A 22,355-nucleotide genomic window follows, 5' to 3' on the forward strand; every position below is an offset into this window, starting at 1 on the left:
CAATCACAAAACAGTTTGTTAGTTACCGTCCCTGCCCACTAACACTTGCATAAACAACGGACTCAGAGGACAGACAGACAGCTGGCAAGGGACGTAAACAAATTGTCGAAAACCTTCGGGTTTTGGAGTGAAGATGAGCAGATTTATCGGACTTCTGCGGCGTACCTATGGAGTAGTACGCGAACACGTCGGCACAGATCATCTGGGGAATAAATATTACTTCATCCCAGAGCAGAAGACCTGGACAGGTAAACTACGACTTGTGCTAACATTAGCCACTTGTGATTTCGTTAGCAGTCGTCACACATGTAGGCAAGTGGAGATTACTTCGAAAAGCGGCTATTAAAACCTGTGTTTTCTTACTGTGTCCCCTGCAGTATGTCTTCAGGCTGTGGCTGTATTCACTGCTATAGCCTAAGCTGCTCCTTCCTGTTTTACGTTTATATCGCTGCTTTAGGTTAATTATAGTTCAAAACTCCACACGATGCTTGACGTTTATTCTGTGTTTTCCATCCATGTACCACCGCATTCTTCCTACAATGTGCTGTTTTGGGTGACTTTACCTTTACCCTTTGTAGTATCCCAAGTCTGCCACTAGATGGCGCATCAGTCTCAATAACAACATTGTCATTTTGGAGTTTTTATATCAGGTTTCTTTTGTCTGTATTTAATGCAAGTCACTGCTAACTGCGTTTAAGTTGTTTTGCGAGGCAGAATATGACAGCTCCACTGTTCCTGACGTCCAAAGAGAAAAGATGAGCCCTTCACTGTCGCAGATGAAACCATCACTCGTCTGTGATGAGGATTTATAAGGAGGTCATATATCCCTACTGAGACATGGCAGTGCTACAGTACGTACCGCTCAAGCCAAGCAGTAGAACTGTGTCAGGCTAATCCATGGTGGGATGCCAATGGTGTCCTTCACACCGTCTCTGACTTCGAAGGCCAAGGACGTGCGTGTTGGCCTTGTGCACTCAATGGCCAGGCTTGCTGTGAGTCCTTCTCCAGTTGTCCCGTCTTTCTAATGGCGAATAGAAGTGTGTCGAGGACAGGAACATGACAAGGTGTAGGCCATGGTAATGACTCACTTCAGCTAGGGGAATGAAGGTTTGTTGGCATTCCAGTTTTTGAGGACTCTGTTAATGTGGCAGACTGAGCTTTGGGGGTGTTTTTTGTGAGGAATTGTACACTGAGGTCACTTTTACGGAAAATACATCGAAGAAATCTAGATTAATAATGTGTCATACCTATACATGAGCTTATTTTTGTTGGAAATACAGCGATGCATTCAATGTGTACAAGCGCTGTCTCCGAATTTAACTCATGAACAAAATCCAGGCTCTAAATCCCACGTCCCCCCGCCTCCCTTTACCGCCTTAAATCATCATCAGCAGGGCTCCGACACAGACTATAGGCTATGGGTCAGGGATCACAGGTCAAAGATCAAGACCTCTGGCTGCTTCAGACATGATACTGCTGGTTAACAGCCACAGGCATTTGGCTTATTAATAACAATGGGTTTTTCCAGAATTATCGTTCCTGAGCAGGGTTCACTGCATTCCCAAGAAAATGCACCTCATTCGATAGCAGGAGTTTAGGAATCGTTCTATCCCACCTACACATTCTTGTGTTTGTCTCCCTCTCTTGGTGCCACATTATGCAGGCGAGATGAAGTTTATCTTTCACTTGCATGGAATAAATAGATGTCAGACATAGAATCCAGTCGGCGGTACTTTCCTCAGCGGGCGAAACTGAGCTGTTTTGTTTGTTTTTGGGTTGTTTTTGTTTTTGTTTAGCTGAAGAGGGACCGACCTCTGGCAGGTTGCAAGCCAGCGTTCTCTCTGACTGAACTTGACTTTGCGCTTCACCTTTTCTCAGCAGTTTGTGGGTAAACTTGCACCCACCTCGTATTTATAATTCATTACAAGGCTGCTCCTCTACCCCTGGCTGTCAGACTATTCAAATGAGACATCACAGAAGCCCATTTTCTAGCACGCTACAGGCTACCGTATTCACTGTCCCATCACAATGACTGACACTGTAGAGAGGCTAGTTGGCTTGTAGGGAAGCTGGTTAGGAACAAGCACGATCATGATTGCGAGACAGGCACATATTCGTAATAAACATATAGAAATATATGCCGCACACATTTGTGTCTTTTTTTTTTTTTTTTGCCACTCAGCCCATCCAGCCTTGTGGAAATAAAGTAGATGCATTATTCAGTCCATATGTCTTGCTAAAGCGAGCTCTTTTTGATCTTAAACTGATAGGCCAAGCGTGGGCTCAGGGCCTTAAGGCATGGACCGCAGGGCTTTCCACTGCAGCACATGAGTAGTGGTTGAAGTAGGTAAGGAGGCTGTCTCTCTCTCCCTCTCTGCCTACTTCCTTCTATTCATTTGTCCATCCCTAGTGCTCAGTCCATCCCTCTCTACCTTTATCCATGCTTTGCTGCTTCCATTTTCTACCTCTCTCTCAATCTGTTAACTTCGGAAAACTGGGGCGTAAGCAATTCTGACAGCCAGGGGTCGGCTACGTATTAGGATGTTAATGGTTGGTGAGACGGAAAAGGAAAAAAGGAAACAACTTTTTTATTTTGTATGGATCCGTCCTTATCTGATTTCAGCTACTTCTCCTTAGGTTGCCCTTTTTTTTTTTTATTTGCGTTCACATAGTCCTTCCTTCCCTTGCTCCTCCCCTTTATTGATGCCTCTGGATTTCCCTCCTTTGAAGTAATTCCAGTTAGGATTTCTATTCAAAACAGTGAAGTATTTCAGCAGCGAGGAGGGCTAGGCCCAGCAGAGAGCTTTCTAACCCCCTTTTCTCAGATGCTGCTCCTCATCAAAATGAAAAGGGCTGGGTCTGAAGCACATGCCTTGAGAGAGAGAGAGGGAGAGCGAGAGAATCTTTGTGTCTGTCTTTACTAAAGGTCCAGCTTTAAAGGCCTACCGTGTGCTGCTGCTGCTGCCTCATAGAGGGAACCGTGCTATAGGCAGAGTCGAGGCCCAGTGATTGTTGTCTGTGGCAGGGCTACAAGAGAGCCACTGGCAATCTGGCCACTGGTCTTAGAAGGTCTTTGCCTTGGTGTTGTCTCCATAGAGCTGAATAGAGAATATATATTCTTCTCTCTTTCTGTGTGCGTCTGTCCCCCAGGCCCAGCTCTGCCTCACGCTGCATGGGGCGCCATGTCATGCTGCCCAGATGAAAGCAAAGCATTCTGTGGATGGGCTCATTCGTCTTCAGCAGTGGGCCTGCAGCTTTGACGCCTGCCTTCCCTCCCTTTATTTAGGAAGAGAGGCGCGCTGACATTATCGGCCGCTGCAGGCACATTTGAAAATAATTGCCTGTATGATTGCTATTTTTCTTACCTCTTTGAGGAGGTGTAGCCTTTGTCTTGGAATCAATGGCTGCTCAATACTGGACAGGGGAAAGGCAGTTTCCTTTCATGTCTCAGTGAAAAGGATGTATTTTTAGCGCTATTCATTTTAGCAGTGTGTGCCATGCAGTTTTAATCTATTGGTCCTCTCCACTGTGCGGAGAATGGAAGAGATTCAGAGGTTCTTCAGAGGTGCGCCACGCTGTTGCAGAGAAAAGACGCATTGACTTGTCGTCCTATCACTATCCCTCTCTCTTTGTCTATTATTTATTTGATTCCCCGGCTCTGTTCTATGAAGTGAAAAACTGAAAAGGCCTCAGTTCTGCTATTTCAGGATGGGCGACTCTAGGGACCGAGGGAGGAGGTGTGTGTGTGTGCTTTTGCATTAGTGTGTTCATCTGTGATTGTGTACATGTGTTTGTATGGCATGACAGCCGCACACTCGGCGTGTGTGCGCACGCGGGCATTTGTATCTCCTTTGTATTTAAAAAAGACGAAAAAATCTGCAATTGTGTGTTTTTTCTCTCCACTTCATGCCCTAACACACTTAACACAACAACAGATGGCTGTGTGTCATCAGAGCGTTGATTCAAGCCGCATATTTCCACGGAAAGAGTCACAGCGGAGAGCGACGAGGGTCCAAATGGCTGTTTATTTTGCCACAAGTCATCCCCAGGGTGTGATGAAGGAAGGTCTATCCTACAGTAGGACACCAAGTCAGTGTTTACCATAGAGCAGTTATGTCCAGCGCCGCTACAGTAAATCATGCTAATTGATCAGCAGCTTCGCAATGCATGGGGTTTAAATGAAGGTTGTTTAATCATTATAGGATTTAGCTCATCTTGCCGTATATTGGTTGCCAACTGTGTATTTGTATGTGTATCTGGTGGTACATCATGGAGTGGCTTAACTACTTCATTAAAAAGGCATTTGAAAAGATAGATGCTGAAAATGAGAGATGGGCACATTTATTTTCAACGGCAGAGCATTTCAAATGGGCCTAGATCCAATATCTGCGGTTTAAGCATTTTGCAGTTCCATTAAACACCGCGTATCTACACCAAGACCTGTATCTATATACATTCAGCCTGAATAGGAAGTGTATTGCTTCCAGCTCCTGCGGGCTGATTTGTTGCTTGATGAACTACGTTGCACAGTAGATGATGCCAACAGAAGGAAGATAACAAATTAATCCCCCCCAAAAAAATGTTTCTTGCAGTTGGCCCAAGATGTGATTCACGTCCAACGCGCTTCATGTCTCTGTTTGGTCAGATAGTCAGTGAGAGGTTTTGACACCTCGGGGCTCTTTGTCGGTCAGAAACGCAACCAGGAAGACTGACAGACAGGCCGACGCACAAGCAGACATCTCCTGAAGCCTGCCGCGGCTTATTCAATTCAGAATATTTTAATAAAGCAGACAGGCAGAGAGAAATAAGGCAAGGAGTAAGGGAGGAAAGATAAGGCTGAGGGAGACTCGGGGAGGGTGGAGAAGAAGGTGGGGTACAGAAAGTGAGTGACAAAGAACAAAGGGGATGCTGACATATGGGGTGAAATTATGGAGTGGTGGTGGGGGGGGGGAATGGAAAGAGTAAAAGTGAAAGGAAGGTTTCTGATAGAAAGAGGGTGAAATGAGTGGGTGGAACAGGCAGACAGATAGAGGGGGAGAGAGAGAAGGTGGAGATAGGTTAATGGAGAGAGAGAGTGGGGAGGTGGGGGGGCGACTTAAGGTGCAGCGGAGGGAGAAGGAAGGGGGCTGGATGGAAGTGATGGAGGTGAATAGAACAGGGTGGACAGCTCAGTGTATGGACATCACACGCAAGGGCCTCAGAGGAGCTGCTGAGGAAGGAAGGGGATCCACACCGCTCGGCAGCCTCACAAAGGATGCTGACTTCCTGGCTCAACACGGCCCTTTTCTATAACCCACTGGGCAGGGAGGAGACTTTAAAAAAAAAAAGGATGGGTAGTCTTAGGCAGAGCAGGGCTAAAAGTATTTCCTCCACCCTTAAGTATGCCTGCATTTAGTTAAAAGTAACACACAGGGGAAATCAAAGTATTCTCTTCAGCATGTTATTACTTCTATATGAATTATTCTCCTCTGTTCTGCCGTGAGTCGCTCAAACCTCAGTGGGATTGACAGCAACAGGGACAAACAGAATGAGGGCTGAATAAAACCGAACGGCGGCAGCAGCAGCAGCAGGCCTACTTTACACCTAAGCTTCTCCTCTCACCAGCACTGATGCAAAACAACGACTGGCCTTTTCCTTATAAACCTCATCCCGCATCACTAGGCTCTGGGCTAATGGGTAACCATGGTTACAGGCCTTACACATCCCCTCCATTTTTTTTTTTTTCCAGGGAAAGAGATTGGAAGGAGGGAGACGGAGAGGTGGGGGAGAAGGGTGTCCATATCGGTACCTGGTTGCCCTTGTATCGCTGATGCTTATCGGATCACTCCATCTTCATAAAGCTGTCCGTTACGATAAACGCATTGGTCTCCCCCCCATCCTTCTCCTGCACGCTGCTCAGCTGGAGAGGACTAAAGTAGACTCAACCCCAGGCCGACGGTCTTGCAGTTTCTGGACGGCTTTTTTTTTGTTCCACCACTGTGTCCGGGCCTAGAACCCCCTGCTTCACCTCGCTCCATCACGAAGGCTGAGAAATCTGCTCTGCCTCTTGAGAGGGAGCAGTGGTGCATGCCATGCTGTTGCAGTTGGGAGCTTTTGTCTACATTGCAATCTGTTCAGAGACGAGCCAGCATGATGCGTCTTAGGCTAGACATCATGGTGGGGAGCGGGAGACGTGGTTCACCAGTCGGGGTCAGGTGCTCCGAGCTCATTCTGTCTTGAGTTTTAAGGACTCTCCTTACCCCGGATGTTTGCTGATCGAAGTGTGTTCCACTGACACCTGCGTCAACACGGCGCAGGAGTGAAGCGCTCGGTGAAAGAGACGGCACAAGATGCCCGGAATGACATTGTAGAGGTGAAAAACCTCTCAGGTCGCCCTCAGCAGCACTCACCTGGGAGCTGATGTGTGAAGTTGGGGGTTTTGTGAGAGTGTGTGTGTGTGCGCGAGTGTGTGTGTGTGTGTTGAAGCAGGTGATGGAGTTTAGCGGGGTGTGTTCAGGGTTCAAAGAGCAGCCCTCGGAGCGCATCATGTCTTATTTTAACGAATGGGAAGGATTTGAAGTGCGGCTGCCACAGCAACCCCTCACCCATTCTGCTCGGCTGTCTCCTCCCTCCTTCCTTCATTTCCTCTCCTCTCCCCTCCCCTCCCCCTCCCCCCTCCTCTGGGTTCCACAGCTAGGGCTCACAGATGAGTCGCGCTCAGACAGGTGAGATGGCTCATGAATATTTATGCGGTGGGAATTCATTCCTCCTGCCGCTGGCCCCTCCCCCCTCTCCAATGCAGTGCTGCGTTTGTCCTTCACGGTAAGAGGCAGCGTCCTCGCTCCTGTCCCTCAGGTTAATCTGCCTGCTCTCTAGCCAGTTGTGTGTGTGTGTGTGTGTGTGTGTATGTGTGTGTGTGTGTGTGTGTGACTGGTAAGTAGGTTTCCCCTAGTGAGTGATGAGAAGGCAGACCTGTCACAAGGGGGCCCGCTGAGATCGAGAGCTCCTAACACCCTTCATACCTCTCTTTCTCTCTCAAGGTGGGGGAGAAGGAGGGACTGAACTGTGAATCAGAAAGATAGCTTACACTCAGCTTGATGACTGTATGTGTCAGGAATCCTGAAGTGAACGCCGTATGAAGTTGAACACTAACATTGTGGTCGATCATCGGGAAAAAAATTAGGCTGATTGATGTTTGTCTAGAAAAACAGTTGAATTTTCACTCATTTTATATATCTGGAAAGTGAATACTTCTGTTTTTTTTAACTTATTAAAGGACAAAGAACTTTGGTCAGCGTTGGCGCAAACGTATGATTTCAAGACACATAAATACAACCTTGAATTTTAAAACGTCGGATCCTTGTAACTTTTCCTTCTTTGCATTTTTGTTTGACATTTGAACATCCAGTATTTACCAGCTTTTAAATGTCACACTTTTATTGGTTTTTTTTATTGTATAATATCACTGTGAGCACATTTTAAGAGGAATGTGAACTTCTGACTGGCTTTTGTCATTATTTTTTAATAAAAACTGAATTTTTAATCAGTTTTTTTAAAAAAGTAATCTATAGATGCTTGGTTGCTTGTTTTTGCTAATTTGTTTGTATGTTTTTGAGCTCTATTAGGTTGCTTGCTGGTTTGAAAAGTAATGAAGTTTAAAAAAAAAAAATCTGAATATCTTTAGATTAATTTGTAATTAACATAATTGTTAGTTGCAGGCAGCTCCTTAAGGTAAAAAAATCATTATGCAAAAAAAAAATGTGCCAGGCCAGCCAGTTGTGTTCTGCTACATTACGCTGAAGTGTAGGCCTGTGCGCGGTAATTGCATTCTTTATTAAACCTCAATTCGAACACGGCTAATTCTTTTATCAGCTCCTGTTAGCTAATGCCATTTTTAAGAGAACTTCTGTGTTTTCCTTTGTGCTTTTTTTTTGTTGTTGTAAAAGCAGTACAGCCTGGACCTGTGTGGTGTTTTTTGTTCATAGTCGTCCCAGATCAGAGATTACCAGGAGAGCTCGATTCACCCCAATCACACTGACAAGCCTCCTCCCAATGTGTATGTGGTGGGAGGATCAGTCATGTTTCATAAATATATGTACATACTGTATTTGTTATTCAAATCCAAGGATAAAAGCCGTGGTGGAAGGGGTTTAGTCATGCTGCAAAAAGCAACAAGACAAGAGGAGAGCCATGTTGGAGTGTGACAGAGAGGAGAGGGGGAGATGCAACCTAGCAGAGAGAGAGAGAGAAAAAAGTAGGTGCCTCTCTTTATGCTTATTAGCTCGGCATTAGCTGTAGCTAAGCACATTGCTTGTGGGGACTGTAATATAATTGTACCATTTTAGTCTGCTGCCACCCACACCCAATGCAAATATGGATATGATCTGTTTATAATTAGCATACCTGTTAAATGTATTTGTTAGTATTGCCTAGAGAACGCAGCCTTTTGTTTGCTGCCAGTTGTTTTTGTTTGTGCTATCGTGGGGGTTTTCTAGGAACAACTCTTTCTCAGAAGACATTTTAAGGCATGCATGTAAACAAAATGATCGTATCGTGTGTGTGTTAAACATCGCCGGGCCAGCTTTGCAGAAAAGGTGATGCAGTGTTTTTGTCAGACCTGGATATCACAAAAATAAAGCTGCAGAGCCGGAGCCTGTGAGGCCCTATAGTGACAATCTAGTGGGAGCCAAAGCAGAACCAAAGCAATACTAGCCTAATTAGCTGACCTGATTACTATATAGGCTGGATAAAGTATGGAAAGGAGTCATCCTCATAAGACGTAATTACAGAACAGCACATGCATGAAAAATGCGTTTGTCTTTATTGAAATTAGTTTAAAAGCCGACCAATAAATTCCAGTTAGGGAGACGCGAGCGGAGCGACTGCGCGGCCCACACTTAGCCACTTTTTCAGAGTGCCATCATTTATCCATCCCGGTGCCATACCTATCTGTTATGGCTGAAGTAAACATTAAGGCCATCAGTCTGCAGTGTGCATGGAGGTGGTTGCCTCCATTTGTCCATGTCCAGTCAGCTGCGGAGAAACTGTGATGGAATCCTGACAGATTGTCTGTGTTTTGGAGCGTGTTGTTTTCCTTGCCCATCCATTTCTCTCCTTCTAGCCATGTTTGCCATGCATCATCACTCTCTCTCTCTCCCTCTCTCTCTCTCTCTCCGTCTCCCTCTCCCTGCTTCTACCTCCTCCTTCCTTGCCTCATCATTTCTCAGAGGGATGGAAGCGGTAGATAGACATCCGGCTACCTGTGAGGAGAAACTATGGAAACGCAGCACTTGTTATTAGTGAACACTGTATAGGACCACACAAAGACCCAACACAACTGGCTCTTTTTTTTTTTTTAATTCTCTCGCTCTCTCTTATTGTGTCTGCATCTCCCTCCATTGCCACCCCCACCCCCCCTCTCCACCCTCTTCTGCCTTCGTCTCCATGTCATTGTGTGCCAGCCAAACTTGTCTAATCAGCAGATTTGACCAAAATAATTGGCGGTGGCCTTGCTGCTAGCGAGCGTCGTGCTGTATACAGATAGGGAAAGGAGCACTTAATATTCCACGCAGCTCGTGCCTCTCCCGTTCTCTGTGATATCTGACCTCTTTTGTCTCCTGCTCGGCTTGATGTTGATTTTGGAGGGCATTGTTAGCCAGAGCACTGTGATTGGAAGAGGTTGTCAGTGAGGGGGGCTGTGGTTGGTTGGGTTAAAGGGAGGCTGATTTGCATAAAGGCTTAGCCCAGATTTGGAGCCACTCAGCGAGATCTGAGGAGAAGGGCCCGAGGGCCACGAGGTAATCATCCATGGCCTGTCACAGCACTGTCATCCCTCTGTGTATTTGTGTGTCTGTTCGTCTGTCTGTATCTGTGTGTCTGTGTGCGCCGGAGACACAGAGCATTGTGTCTGCACCTCTTTGTGTTTGTTTGCATTTTGTATGCATCATTGTTGAGCATCTCTATCTCACTCTTGCTGCTTTTTTTTTGTTGTTGTTGTTGTTGTTGGTTTTTTTTCCTCCCAGGAAGGATCACGCGTGCCAAGCGGATAGTGGTGGCAGCCAATCCCGCAGAAGATGAATATACGGAAGGCAGCATTCCGATGGAGTGGGACGGTAAGTCTGGACTGCGGCATCACTGCTACATACTTAAACTATCACTAACACGGATAAATGACAATGTTAACAAAAGAGCTATCCAGCAGAGTACACAAAGTGCTGCACAAATAAAATGGAATGACAAATCCGTGGCTGCATCTTTTGGGGCCTAGGCTAATCCATCCTTCTTTTTTTTTTTCATACTGCATGATGGGATGGGGGGTTGGGAAAAGTGTATTCATGAGTTTATCAAAGATGCCTTCTGCTGGTGTTATACAACCGTACCATAAAATAGTGTTTCGAATTTCTTACAACTGGATACAAACTGTTCCCTCTGTCTCAGACTGGCTTTATCCACCTTAAACCCCTCATCCTGCTTCGCCCCATCCCTCATGCATTTTCATCAGGATGCAAATAAGAAAGGGATAAAAGAGGCCCAGAATCCCTGTGCTAGCTGGAGGAAGAGTTACAAAATCTCTCTCTCTCTCTCTCTCTGTTTCTGGCTCCCTTTAACCTGCTCTGCTGTGCAGCCAGCTCAGCCAAAATAGAGCTTCTTAAAAAGAGGAGAGAGAAGAAAAAAAAAAGATGACAGACAGACACAGTTCCACTCAGGAGGAAAAAGAAGGACAGAGGTATTGATGAAGAATGACAGAGTGTGTACTTTCAAATTCAAAGATCAGAGCCGTTCCACACTTTCTCTGCTGAGACACAAGCACTCGATGGCCCTTCTCTGCCTCGACTAAAGCAGTATTAATGTTTTGAGTTTACCATGTGTATAGCCCCGTGTGTTTTCCCTATAGTTTGCGAAATGAAACAAAACAAACTAAAAGAAAAAACCCTGGATACACTCCCCCAGCTAGCTCGGTTGCTCAGTAGTGGCGCTGAGCTACTGTAGTGCCCTAAAACTCACTGATGTTATAGCTGCAGCCTTTAAATATGACTGCAGGTTTTGTTTGTGCAGCGTATGTTTGTGTGGGTGTTCTCACTCTTCTTTTTTTTCTCCTCCTCCTCCTCCAGCTTGGATACGAGGCAGACGGAAGGAGCCCCCCTCCGTCGAGGTACGTCTCCCCCCCCCCACCCAGCCTCCCCGCTGTGCTGATGGTTGGACTCTGGGGGACTGGTTACAAGGGAGGGAAAAGAAGCAAAGATGGAAAGGAAAGGCTTTGATTTGTTTTATCTTACAGTTTCGAACTGAATCCAGGAACTTTGGGGGACAGGTGTTAAAATAAACAGCAGCTCAAGTGCATTGATGGCGAGACTGAGAGCAAAAACAGCCTCTGAACAAGGGGCTCACTGACACCATGTCCTAGTTTACTTTCTTTTTTTCCAGCAGAAGCCTGCATCTCGGCTTTTTGTGTTTTATTTCTGGCAGTCTCCAAGACGGGAATGGTGAAGGAGTGCAGTTTTTCCCCCTGTGTACCTCTCACTGGGTTTATTGCTCTTTAAATGTGAGAATGCTGGAAATTATTTGGCCTGTGAAATGTGGGTCTATAGGAAATCCCTTGGAAGGCCAATACCCAGGCACTCTTTCTATCTCTCTGTCCTCTCTCCCTGCCAGTAGCCAATGCCATCCCCTGCCTCTATTGCCAGAACATTCTCTTCCAATTTTCTGCCTTGCGTCTGCCCAATAGCTGCCATCGACAGCTGGACAGTGTTGATGTGGCCAAGGCTTCACTCCCAGCACATTACCCTACCCCTTGTCACGCTCCCTCTCTTCCTGGTCCAAGCCGACATAAATTGATTGGATTAAATCCTGTCATTAACAGGCTGGAAAAGCAGCTCAGTATGTTTGTCTCCCTCCCCAAAGCAGGGCTTTTTGGCCATGGCTCTCCCCTCTCTTTTCCAGTCCTTCAGTTTTGCCAGCACACAACAGCATTATGCCCAGTCCTCCCTTCTTTTTTGGCTCCCGGTGCCGGGGCGAGGCTAACATCACTGGACACTAGCTGTGGCTCAAGTGGGTAACTATTCCACCAGTGGACTGCGTTCAGTTTATAATTGTTTCCATGAGTTGGAATGGTTGTTTATATTGTGAATGCCTCCTGTCATGTTAGCTCAGCAGTCCATTCCAAGTGCTACATTATTAACCAGGGTTTATTGGACCAATATAGGTTAACTGAACGCGCTTGTTATTTTTCTAGTGAATGCCCTACTTCATACTCGACAGATACACACATTTGTTCCTGGAAGCTCCCCAGTTCGACTTCATTTCTCTTCCACTTTTCGAGTCGTGAGCAGCTGATGCTCTAAAACAAAACAGAGGCAGTTGATTAAGGAGTGGAAATTAGAATTGCTTTCAGTTTTGCAAGACAGTTTGGAGGTTCCAGCAAGCAATCTTGTGGTCACACTCCATTTTCACAAATCTTCAGGAAACTGCCACCTCCACATTTCCAACACCACAGGCTTTGGAAGATCGGATGATGGCGAGCAGGGTTGGACGATGTGACAATAAATTTGTCAAGTGTAACAGATTTTGCCGTACAGTGTGATACTGTGGTAGTCGTGCTCTTAATAGAACCAGGCAGCCATAGTGGGCAGCGTTGGAAATGAACAAGCATGACTGCTTCTAGTGATTTAATGACACAAAATTACATTAGAGTGTTATTTTTTTTCCATATCACCCACCCTCAATGCCCACTATTCATACATGGCATCACAAGACGAGAACATTTAATATCGTAGTTATTTGCAGGAATTCAGTTCTTCTATAAGATATTAAAAAATAATAATTTAAAAAGGGACTTGAGTCCAACATAGACAGATCTTTTTTTTTTTTAATGGGGCTGTGGACAGTTGGGTAACGTTCTATATTTATAAAAAATTACAATTGTGATCTTCAGCCTTTTCTTATGGAGTCTTACTGAGCGCCATCAAACTTTCAGCAATCACTGCTCGCCACCGTAGGTAGGAAATAGGTAGGAAGCTTGTTCATTTTTAATTAGGTAATCCATCCATCAATCCTCTGACATTTATCTGGGTCTAGGTCATGTGAACTGATTAATTATAGTCCTATGAATTGTTGTTACATATAGCTGGGAAGTACTGACATAGGTATATGACTTCACTTACTTAATAATTAGAAGCCATACCGTCCCTTTGGGTCCTCCATCATTCTGTAACAGTGAAGGAGGTTTTAGGTTGCATCTAAAAAGGTCTAAATTTGGTAATAAATGCAGAAACCCTGATTCTATTTGTGTGTTTCATAGGAGGTGCTGAAGAATATGTCTCGAATGGAGGAGATCAAGCTGAAGGCCAAGGAGCTGGAAGAGAAAGATCTGGCTCAAAAGGCGAAGGAGTACGAGGACGGTCTTGTGGCGATGACTGTGACTAAGGGCCACGCATCTTCCGCCAGCTTTGGCAAAGAGGAGATCAGTGAGGAACCGACCAGCACTGCAAACACGTTTCAGCCTGGCTCCTGGATGCCCGCGTCCAAGAAATAGACTGAGACCGCTGCGCGATGTAATACGATCCAGAGGAAAGGCTCTGCAATAAAAAAAAAAAACTACGTCTGTGAAACCGATATTCACTTTTAGTCGAGATTTAATCTTCTTTCCGTATAATGCAATCCAGGTCAACAACCCCATAAACTATGACCTCAGAAATAACCAGAGTTTAATCAACTTGTCGACCGTCTTCACAGAGGAAGTGTTTATTTCAAGGCAGTTTTATTGGACTGCATTACATTATAAGCGGGCTCCTACTTTCCTCAGTGGATATTGTGTACGCGCAAGACGGTATCCATCACACATCTAGAAGCTGAGTTTAAAAGTGATGACGAGAACTACATCTACCAGAGAGGTCTGTGAATAAAGACACGGGTGTACAACAAGAATGTTCTAGAAATGCTGTAAGATAATTTGTAAAATGTAATAAAACTGAACTATAGATCTATAAAAACACAGCGTTAATGTTTCTGTTTATCATGCAGGCTGCGTCCACCACCTAAAAATCCCAACAATGCATAACGTTGCAGTACATTGATCCCAGGAAGACATTCTCCCTTCGTCAGAGTGCAAAGTTCCTAAAAAGACTTCAGCACAGCCGATCCTTGGTTGAAGAGCAGCATGAACTGGAATGCTGCAGTTGAAAACAAGGTCTATCTTCTCATCTACGTTCTTCTAAATGCTCTAAAGAGATGACAGTCCTCTGCACTCAGGGATGAATGGAGCTTCAGCGAATGGAAAAACATCACTCGTCTGCATTTGTAATTCTTAGTTTTAACTGCTTCTTTACAGGCTACAAGTACTTAGAATTGCAGTACCTATAAAAGTATCGATCCCAGTGGACTTTTGAATGTTTTATTTTACAACACTGAGTCACAGTGAGTGTAATTCATTATTTAGACCGATAAACAGGAAACACACCGTTAAACTTAACACAGATCTTCACAAATATATCTAAATTAGGAACACACAGTGAGCAAAACACAAAATAATTTGCATAAAATTAAAACCCTGGCCAAAACAATCCTTCATGTCAGTGTTTAATAAAGGCACCCTAAGTAATTAGTTGATCTTTCACAGTTGTTATATATTTTCTGTGTTTTTATGAATCACCGTTCTGTCCTCCCAGGGCTACTCTATGCAGTGGAAATGTTATTTTACCCTTCTGACTTGTTTTGTTGCTTTGTCTCCGTACAGCAGTTTTTCCTTTGGTGTTATTACATTCTTATTGTGTACTGCTACGTTTATGTAATGTATGGACCACCTAAAGACAAGCGGCTGCTCCAGACCTGTGCTTAATTCTGATGAATTTCTTTTCTGTTGATCAGTACATAGAAATCTAATTAGGCACTCTGGTTCAGTGATCAGTAATTTAAAAAAAGGAAAAACATGAGTAGGTAAATAGTTTGTATGGGCGTTAAATTAAAAGCATTTGTGAGACTTTTAGAATCCAATATTAAATCCATAAAGAGAAAGTTTTCTTATCAATCATGAAAACTTTATTGACCAGAAAGTAAGAATTTGGATAACTTGAAAGTGACTGAGTTTAAAAAGTTCCAATGTGTTCATTAAATGATCAAGTCTGCAGAGCAGGGATGCTAACAATGGAATGCAAGGTGTTGCAACAGCTGCACAGTATAACAGCGGATCTCTGTATAAAAGACATCATACAGATGACCACTGCGCTCTTGCTGACCAAAGTCCCACTGGGACAAGCCTCCTCCGGGCAGTACTGTCCATCTCAGCACTGTCAAGTCTGTGGGCCCAGCGTCCCCCCCTCCTACCCCGGACATTAGGCGTAGTGGCCCTGTGCTGACAGTAGGGCCGGGACAAGGAAGGGCACCGTGTCATTGTTTGGAATAAGGATGGCTGTGAGCGTGATGGCTGCTCGTCCTTTTTTATGCCCTCATCCTGCCCCTCACAGGCTCAGTCTTTCTTGGTCCTCTTGGCTTTGGCTATGTTTTCCTGACGTTTCTGCTTTTTCTTCTGTTCGCGGTCACGTGCCTCGATCATCTTGGCCAGTTTCCAGGACAGCAGTGCGCTGGCAATGAAGAGAGGGGTGAGCGCCAGTATGACAGTGGTGAGGAAACCGTAGGGGTCTTTGGCAGCCCACTCCACCACGTACTCTGCCCATGCTCGGACGTCAATCATCCTGCTCAGCAACGATGAGCCTTGTTCAAACCTGAGTAAGAGAGAAAGCTGTAAATTACAAGAGCTGTCTGCTAGTAAAGATATTATAAGTGAGGAATTAAACATTATGGACATCATCTACTTTCACAGTGTACGCAATTTCCAAATTGTCAACAACATATACAAAGATGTAGTGCTTTGACAGGAAAATCAACTGAGACATAATTCAGGGATTGATCAACCACACAAGTGATTAAAAACTGAAATCAAAAATGTACAATCAGTTTTATTAGGGAAAAATGTAACACTTGGTTATTTTGTAAATCCCTTTAACTGAGTGCCTGTTGGCTTTGTATTGTTGGATACGCAAAGCAGCAAAAGGTTCACTATCTTCTTACATTTAATAAGAAATAAAAATAAATCAACACAGATTCATCGATCATTAGTCACGGCTCTAAACTTGACACGTGCACAATTTTTTCTGGCTCATCAGCAAAGTTAATAACTGACGAGATAAGGGACTTTCTCACATTGACGCAAGGGAAAAAAATCCAACATTGCTATGAAGCCATTCCGCTGAGCAATTTGCAACAGAGTGCAAAATGAGCCAATACACTTATTGCATTATTAGTGTTGCCATATAGTGTAATTTTGTGTAACCTGTTGAAAAGTATGGGAAAATCTCTGACAGGACAAATGTATAAACACTCATATGTCTCGACCAAACACATAGTCGCAAGAACATCCTGCTTTGAGTAAATGTATGTATTAAAATTCAACTCAAAGCTCAGCTGATGCTCAGCTTTCTTTTTAACTACTAGACGTCTGGGCTTTGTGAACTTGTGTCTTAAGTGTGTGTTTATATGTGTTGTATTTTTATTGTTGGAGCCTTGTCAAAGAAGAACTTCTGTCACTATTTGGGACAGACAATAAAGTCTGTCTATCTATCTATCTATCTACACCCTGGACTGCATGATGAAAGTGAAATAGCAGCAGTAGTCGGATATCCAGTACTGGTGAGTCAAACGCAACTGGATTTAGTGTCATTCTGGAGGATTAGGCATCTCTGATGAGTAACAAAACATCATGAAAACTAAGACTGGGGAAAGTCTGGGGGTATTTACTGTAATACTCTAGAGTTTGATAATAGATATAAAACAAGAGCCATCTGGAATCAGTTTGAACTGGTGCTCTCAAGCATTTCGAAATTATATCCGGGGGAGGGGAGGGAAAAAACACCTGACTTAGCAGTTTTTGTTTAACAAATTACAAAGTTTAATAAAATTGTCCAAACAAACAAAAAAACCTGAAATTACTGAACGATCAGATGCTAAACAACAGCCCCTCTTTAAGCTAACGGTCCAGTGATTATAGTCACACATGAGAGACAACTAGTTAGCCAAACCGCTACTTAGTGCTTTTATTCCGGTTAAACTAAGAGAGAGAGATTACATTAGATTTTGAAAACGATTCCGGTTATGAGAGTTTTGTCCACTGGCATCACTTTTATAACAAACTGATTCAGCTGTGTGGTTTTTATTCAGCTACTCAGTGGAAGTCACTGCTATGTCTCCATCGGCTAACTAGCATCCATCGGTGTCGCAGCTAGCATACGATAACTGTACTGGAAAGCGATTATGAACCATTTACTCTAGCTACGGTCCTAAACCAACAAGCTAAGCTTAAACTTTTGTCTCGTCTGTTAATATGAATAGATATGTATTTTGGAAATGTGACCAAAAGATTTAGTTTCATTTCTACAACCGCTAGCTAAGCCACCCATCCATAACGGCCTAACTTTGAGGAGCAAGAGCGCTGAGTCTCGGCTAAACAGCTCGACAGTAATGCGCGTGAATACGACAAAATATCGAATCTGTGTTTTTGTTTGGGTCAGTGGTGGTATAAACCGCACTATAAATCATGAATAAACTTACCAAAGTGTAGAAATGTGTGTATATATCCACGATGAGAACTATCGGCTCCTCCCTGTTCCGGGAAGTGTAACTGGTGTGGATCTTACTAATGTGGCATTCAGGTAATGTCGGAAAAATTCGTAAATGAGCAAAGGCGCTCTTTTTCTCACTTGGCAGCGTTCGTGCATTGTAGCCATAACACTTAGTCTGTAGTCAATAATTTGTTGGCATATCTGGCATCGTTTTCACCAAGTGATTATTTCGTCGCTGGCAGCATTTTGTGGTCGTTTCCCCACTTCCGAGTGTTTCCAACATCAGTTTAACCAATGGTAAGTGAATGCAGCACAACTTCCTGCTCGTGATTGAATATGACGCGTTTATTAGAAGATGGGAAATGTAGTCCTTTAGCCTGAGAAGGCTCTTTTTACAGTATATAAACAATCAGAAAGAGGACAGACTCTAAATACATTAAAATTAATACTGAGCTACACTGTCTTTTGCCTTTTGGAAGCGTTTTGACGCTTTGATTGACTATATTAACCAAATTATCAGGATTTTATGTTAAGTCATCGGGCCCTGTGTGGTTAAAAGAGACTGCGTTGTGATGCTGACTCACATCATTTCCAGCTTGAGCAATGTGCCCAGTGCCCTACAAGAAAACTTCACATTAAACAGCAGATAATGTATCTCTCTTCATATTGCTTTTGAAAATTAAACTCATCAGTGTCCACACATTAAACTGCTTGACAGGAGCAGGCCGAAGGGTTTAGAACGTCCAGTAAAGGTACTAAACTGTACAACAAATGTGCATGCAGAACAATAGATGCAAGCAGCTGTAATAAACACAGAGAGGCAATAACTCTAGTTTTATTGTTATGGATGTTGCTCTTCCTCTTTTAATTCTTAATATTAAACATACTTTAGAAACAAGAGCATGTTGCATAAAGTGATATAACATTTATTTGACTTATTTAGGATGAAAAATTTAAGATGTAGGTTTCAGTTATATAAAAAAAGAGGTGCTTTATGACTGAATGAATGTGATTATGACCAATTTTGATAATAATATCAAAAACATCGCTGCCAGAAGCATGTATTCTGGATAAAGTCAAATATTGAATATGATACTTCACAAACACTCTCAAAAAAGCACAGTGTAGTCCACTTTGTAACTGGATATATAATCAGATGTTATCCAGTTGCTGCTGAAAAGTCTAATTACGTGGAACTGCTCTATCGGAAGAATAAAGAAAATTACAAGGCAATAACTGAGCTTTAAAAAAAAGCAAAAGGCTGCTCTGGCCCTATGAGAAAAATGACTAACATCACAAAGGAAGACCTGCTGGCTTTGTGAACTTCCTGTGGGGAAGTATTGAAACCAAATCAGGTTAGGCCACATCTGCTCTGTCCATACGGCATGGATCACTTTCAGAGCAGTTCAAAGGCCAGCCTTTTAGACCTACTCACAGAGGAAGGAGAGGGGCAGCTGGGAACACATGCAGCGGACTGACACATTGCAAACACACATTCTGGTTTACCAGCATACTTTTGGCTAACTTTTATAGACAATTTAGAAAAAAACAACCCCGACCTGGTGGCTTTTTTTTTGTTTGTTACATGCCGATAATTATTAGCTGCTGTTATGTCTCATCAAGCAGCGAGATCCAGCGGATGGGCAATGCAACCACACCCTAACCCCTGATGAGTATTTTACTCCAACAGAAGTGGGCCCCCTATTCATGACACAGCTATGGAACTAACATTATCACCAGACAGGGTGGGGGACCATAAAATGGCTGCACCACAATTTATAGTTAACTAGCTCCACTAGTTTGTGTGTTATAGGAGAGAGGGGGGAAAAAACACTAGGCTTGGCAAGACCTAGAGGAATTTCCAATATCTTTTTTTTTTTCTGTTGATAGACCCAAGTACTGGAGTGAGTAGAAAACATGAAGGGATGCTTTTAAATCGTTGCTCAATCAATTTAGAGTTTCATAAAGCTGGAGGACTTGAAAGAGCCTAAATAAACAACGGCCAGAATCAGTGGATCATGCCTCGATATCTGATCTGATGTCTAAAGCAGGGGTCAAACTGCAAAAACACAGGTCTACCTGCAGGTCACATCAGGTAACTTGGTGGGATCATTGAGCCTTATGTCTGGTAAATTACCACATCTTTCATACACCTCAGTTGGTACGAGGCTTTCTGATGGAATAATGAAAGTCTCAATCAGGGTTATTTTCTAAGATTTAAGGGAGATCACTTTCCAAGCCACAGACCTGCTTTCACACATTGCCAAGAACACTGATCTTCATGTGTAAAATCTGTGGAGGGCCCCTTTAAAATAAAGATAAATAGACGTAGAGAAAGAGGGAGCGCTTGTCTTTCAGGGTGTGTTTGATTAATTGTCCATAGGCTGCAGCATGGTAAGCCAAACAGCTGCCCAGAATGACTGATGTGACTACAGAGGACAAGCATGTCCAGCTTCATATTTTCATGTTCCTCCTCCCACGGCCTTTTCTGCCTCTGACAGCTGAGAGTCCTTTTGGACTAAAGCCTCGAAAACAACCATCAAGTTGTTATTGAAGAAGCTGGAGCCCGGGGTGGTAGCTCAGGCTCCAAAGGAAAAAAAAGTCAGCTTTCCTGCCCCCTTTTACCCCTGTGGGAAACTGCGAGGCCGCCCCTGGATTAAGTCCCCGCCTTTAAACTCAAATAAGAAGGAAACTTCAAAGGCCGTCGGCCGCCGGGGCTCCGCCCTCGCGCTCCCGGACGGCTTCACAAAGGATTTGCCGACGTTCGGGAATTCCGCCTCCAGTTCCTTTTATAGCGCCACTCGTGCGCTGGCTGCGCTCCAGGATCCCGCCCCTCCCGGTTACTTTGACAACACAAAGGACTTCACGGAACTCGCTGGCGCCGCCCACCTTTCCAAATAAGGGCAGTCTCTCCATGTACGGCAAACAATCGGTGCGAGATTGCCCTTTTCTCTTCCTTATCCCGTTTATATGATCGGAGAGGAACTGCGCTTCAGGTTGGAAGCGGTGCGATCATGGCCGAGCGAGTCCAGCAGCCCCCAGCCAAGCGGCTCTGCTGCCGGCCCGGCTACAACCCGGCATGCAGGCAGGGGCAGCGGGCTGGAGGAGTCCTGTGTGGCGGCGCGGGGTCCGCTCCGGGAGGGTCGGGAAATGGAAAAACGCACAACCCCGAGTCGTTGCTCGACATCGCGGCGCGCAGAGTCGCGGAGAAGTGGCCGTTCCAGAGGGTGGAGGAGCGGTTCGAGAGGATCCCGGAGCCCGTCCAGCGGAGGATCGTATACTGGTCATTCCCGAGAAGCGAGAAGGAGATCTGTATGTATTCCTCTTTCAACGCCGGAGGAGAGGAAAGTGGAACTAGCGGGGACAATAATGACGAGACCCAGCTGCCTTTCCTACGGGGTGTCACTCTGCTGGAGGGTGGCTGGGTGGACAACGTATTGCAAGTCGGTGAGTGGACCATAACGTTACAATAACGCAGGAAAACAGAGCGTGATAAACGAAAAAAAACAAAAAAAACCCTCTAAACTCGCTCTGTTTGTCTTTTCCACGGAGCCACGCCAGACTTTTTAAAGGGCTTGTGTTCGCCTTCCATTGCCTCGTCTATTATAAACAATGCAGGGTATTTCCACACCAGTCTACCCTATAGCTGTGTGAGAATAGCCTATTTTCAGATAAGCCCGTAATAGTAGCCCACTTCTTCTTGTTTTTACCCACTGAGCTGCGCGCATTGAATGGCCCAGAGCCATCCCAATTGGAAGCTTAGCACTTTGTTCCTATTTTTGTGTCTTTCCAGCTCTCCATGCCCCCACCAATGGGTACGCAGACAAAAGCCCCCTATATCTTTTCACCGCTGGCTAAATAGACGATATTTAGAAAGGGTGGGAGGGACGGTGATTTAAAGCCACAGTGCTTCTATTTTGTTTGCCAAACACCTTTGTGAGACAGACTGAAGCTTTTTCTGCTTGCCTTCCCCCAATATTCACTTAAAGCCCCAGCTATATGCACCCTGTAAGAGCAAAGATGCACATTATTTTTTTTTTTTACCCCCTCTTCCCTTCCCCTCAGCTGCATTATTTGTGGGTGAAGCTTGGAGTAAACAGAGGTGCTGTAGGCTCAGCAACCCCCTGCCTGCCTGCCTGCCTGCCTGCCTGCCTGCCTGGCTGGCTGCCTTTGCCAGAGCCACAATATTTCACTGCATTCGTCAGTGCAATAGACTCAGCTGTCAATCCGACTCCCCACCCTTGGAAACGGTTCAGGATTCTAATCCCATTAGCCTCCCCAGTTCATCTGAATCTTAATGCATTCTGCAAACAAGATTTTATGCATGATCTTCTTCCTCCTCCCCTCCCTCCCTCACCCTCTCTATCTCTCTCCCTTGTTCCCTCTTCCTCTCTCACTTCTTGGCTTACTATCCCTCCAAAGAATCTGTGTGGAGATGGCTTCAGCTCTTGTGGGCTCAGAGAATGTGCAGTGCACAATAGTAGCCATGGAGCAGGCAGACAGGCAGGCAGCTCTCTCCCTCCCTCTCTGGCCCTGTTTACCAGATTCCCCAGCATTAGGCTCATTTATGTGCTCACTCTTTTGGGGCTTTAGGAAGCTAAACACTCAGCACGGGGTAAAATATAAAAGTGCGGGGCGTCACTGAGGAGATATGTGTGTGTGCTTTGGAAAATACTCTGAGATAGTGACAAACGGGTTAACAAGGTCATTTTTTTGTGGCCATGTGTGTGTTTCTCTGTGTGTGTGTGTGAGATAGAAAGAGTATGT

General features: G+C 44.6%; 3 protein-coding genes across 3 annotated transcripts in view; 2 read left to right on the plus strand and 1 right to left on the minus strand.

Annotated features, from left to right (window-relative positions):
• Positions 1-33: 33 nt before the first annotated feature.
• ndufaf2 (NADH:ubiquinone oxidoreductase complex assembly factor 2) lies at positions 34-13,967 on the plus strand. Its single transcript, XM_008291361.1, has 4 exons — positions 34-248; positions 10,002-10,091; positions 11,091-11,131; positions 13,277-13,967. Exons 1-4 carry the CDS (start codon positions 134-136, stop codon positions 13,508-13,510), a joined length of 480 nt encoding a protein of 159 aa, XP_008289583.1. The 5' UTR covers positions 34-133; the 3' UTR covers positions 13,511-13,967.
• Positions 13,968-14,989: 1,022 nt separating this feature from the next.
• smim15 (small integral membrane protein 15) lies at positions 14,990-17,669 on the minus strand. Its single transcript, XM_008291362.1, has 2 exons — positions 17,578-17,669; positions 14,990-15,695 (listed from the first exon to the last, which is right to left on the minus strand). Exon 2 carries the CDS (start codon positions 15,662-15,664, stop codon positions 15,440-15,442), a length of 225 nt encoding a protein of 74 aa, XP_008289584.1. The 5' UTR covers positions 15,665-15,695; positions 17,578-17,669; the 3' UTR covers positions 14,990-15,439.
• Positions 17,670-20,602: 2,933 nt separating this feature from the next.
• LOC103364297 (zinc finger SWIM domain-containing protein 6) overlaps positions 20,603-22,355 on the plus strand; it is a 44,840-nt gene continuing 43,087 nt past the window's right edge. Inside the window, exon 1 of the mRNA XM_008291363.1 lies at positions 20,603-21,035. Within this exon, the coding sequence (XP_008289585.1) occupies positions 20,603-21,035 (433 nt within the window). The remainder of the gene's footprint in view (positions 21,036-22,355) is intronic.

This window comes from Stegastes partitus, unplaced genomic scaffold (genome assembly GCF_000690725.1).
Source record: "Stegastes partitus isolate 25-593 unplaced genomic scaffold, Stegastes_partitus-1.0.2 Scaffold739, whole genome shotgun sequence".
Lineage (NCBI taxonomy): Eukaryota > Metazoa > Chordata > Actinopteri > Pomacentridae > Stegastes > Stegastes partitus.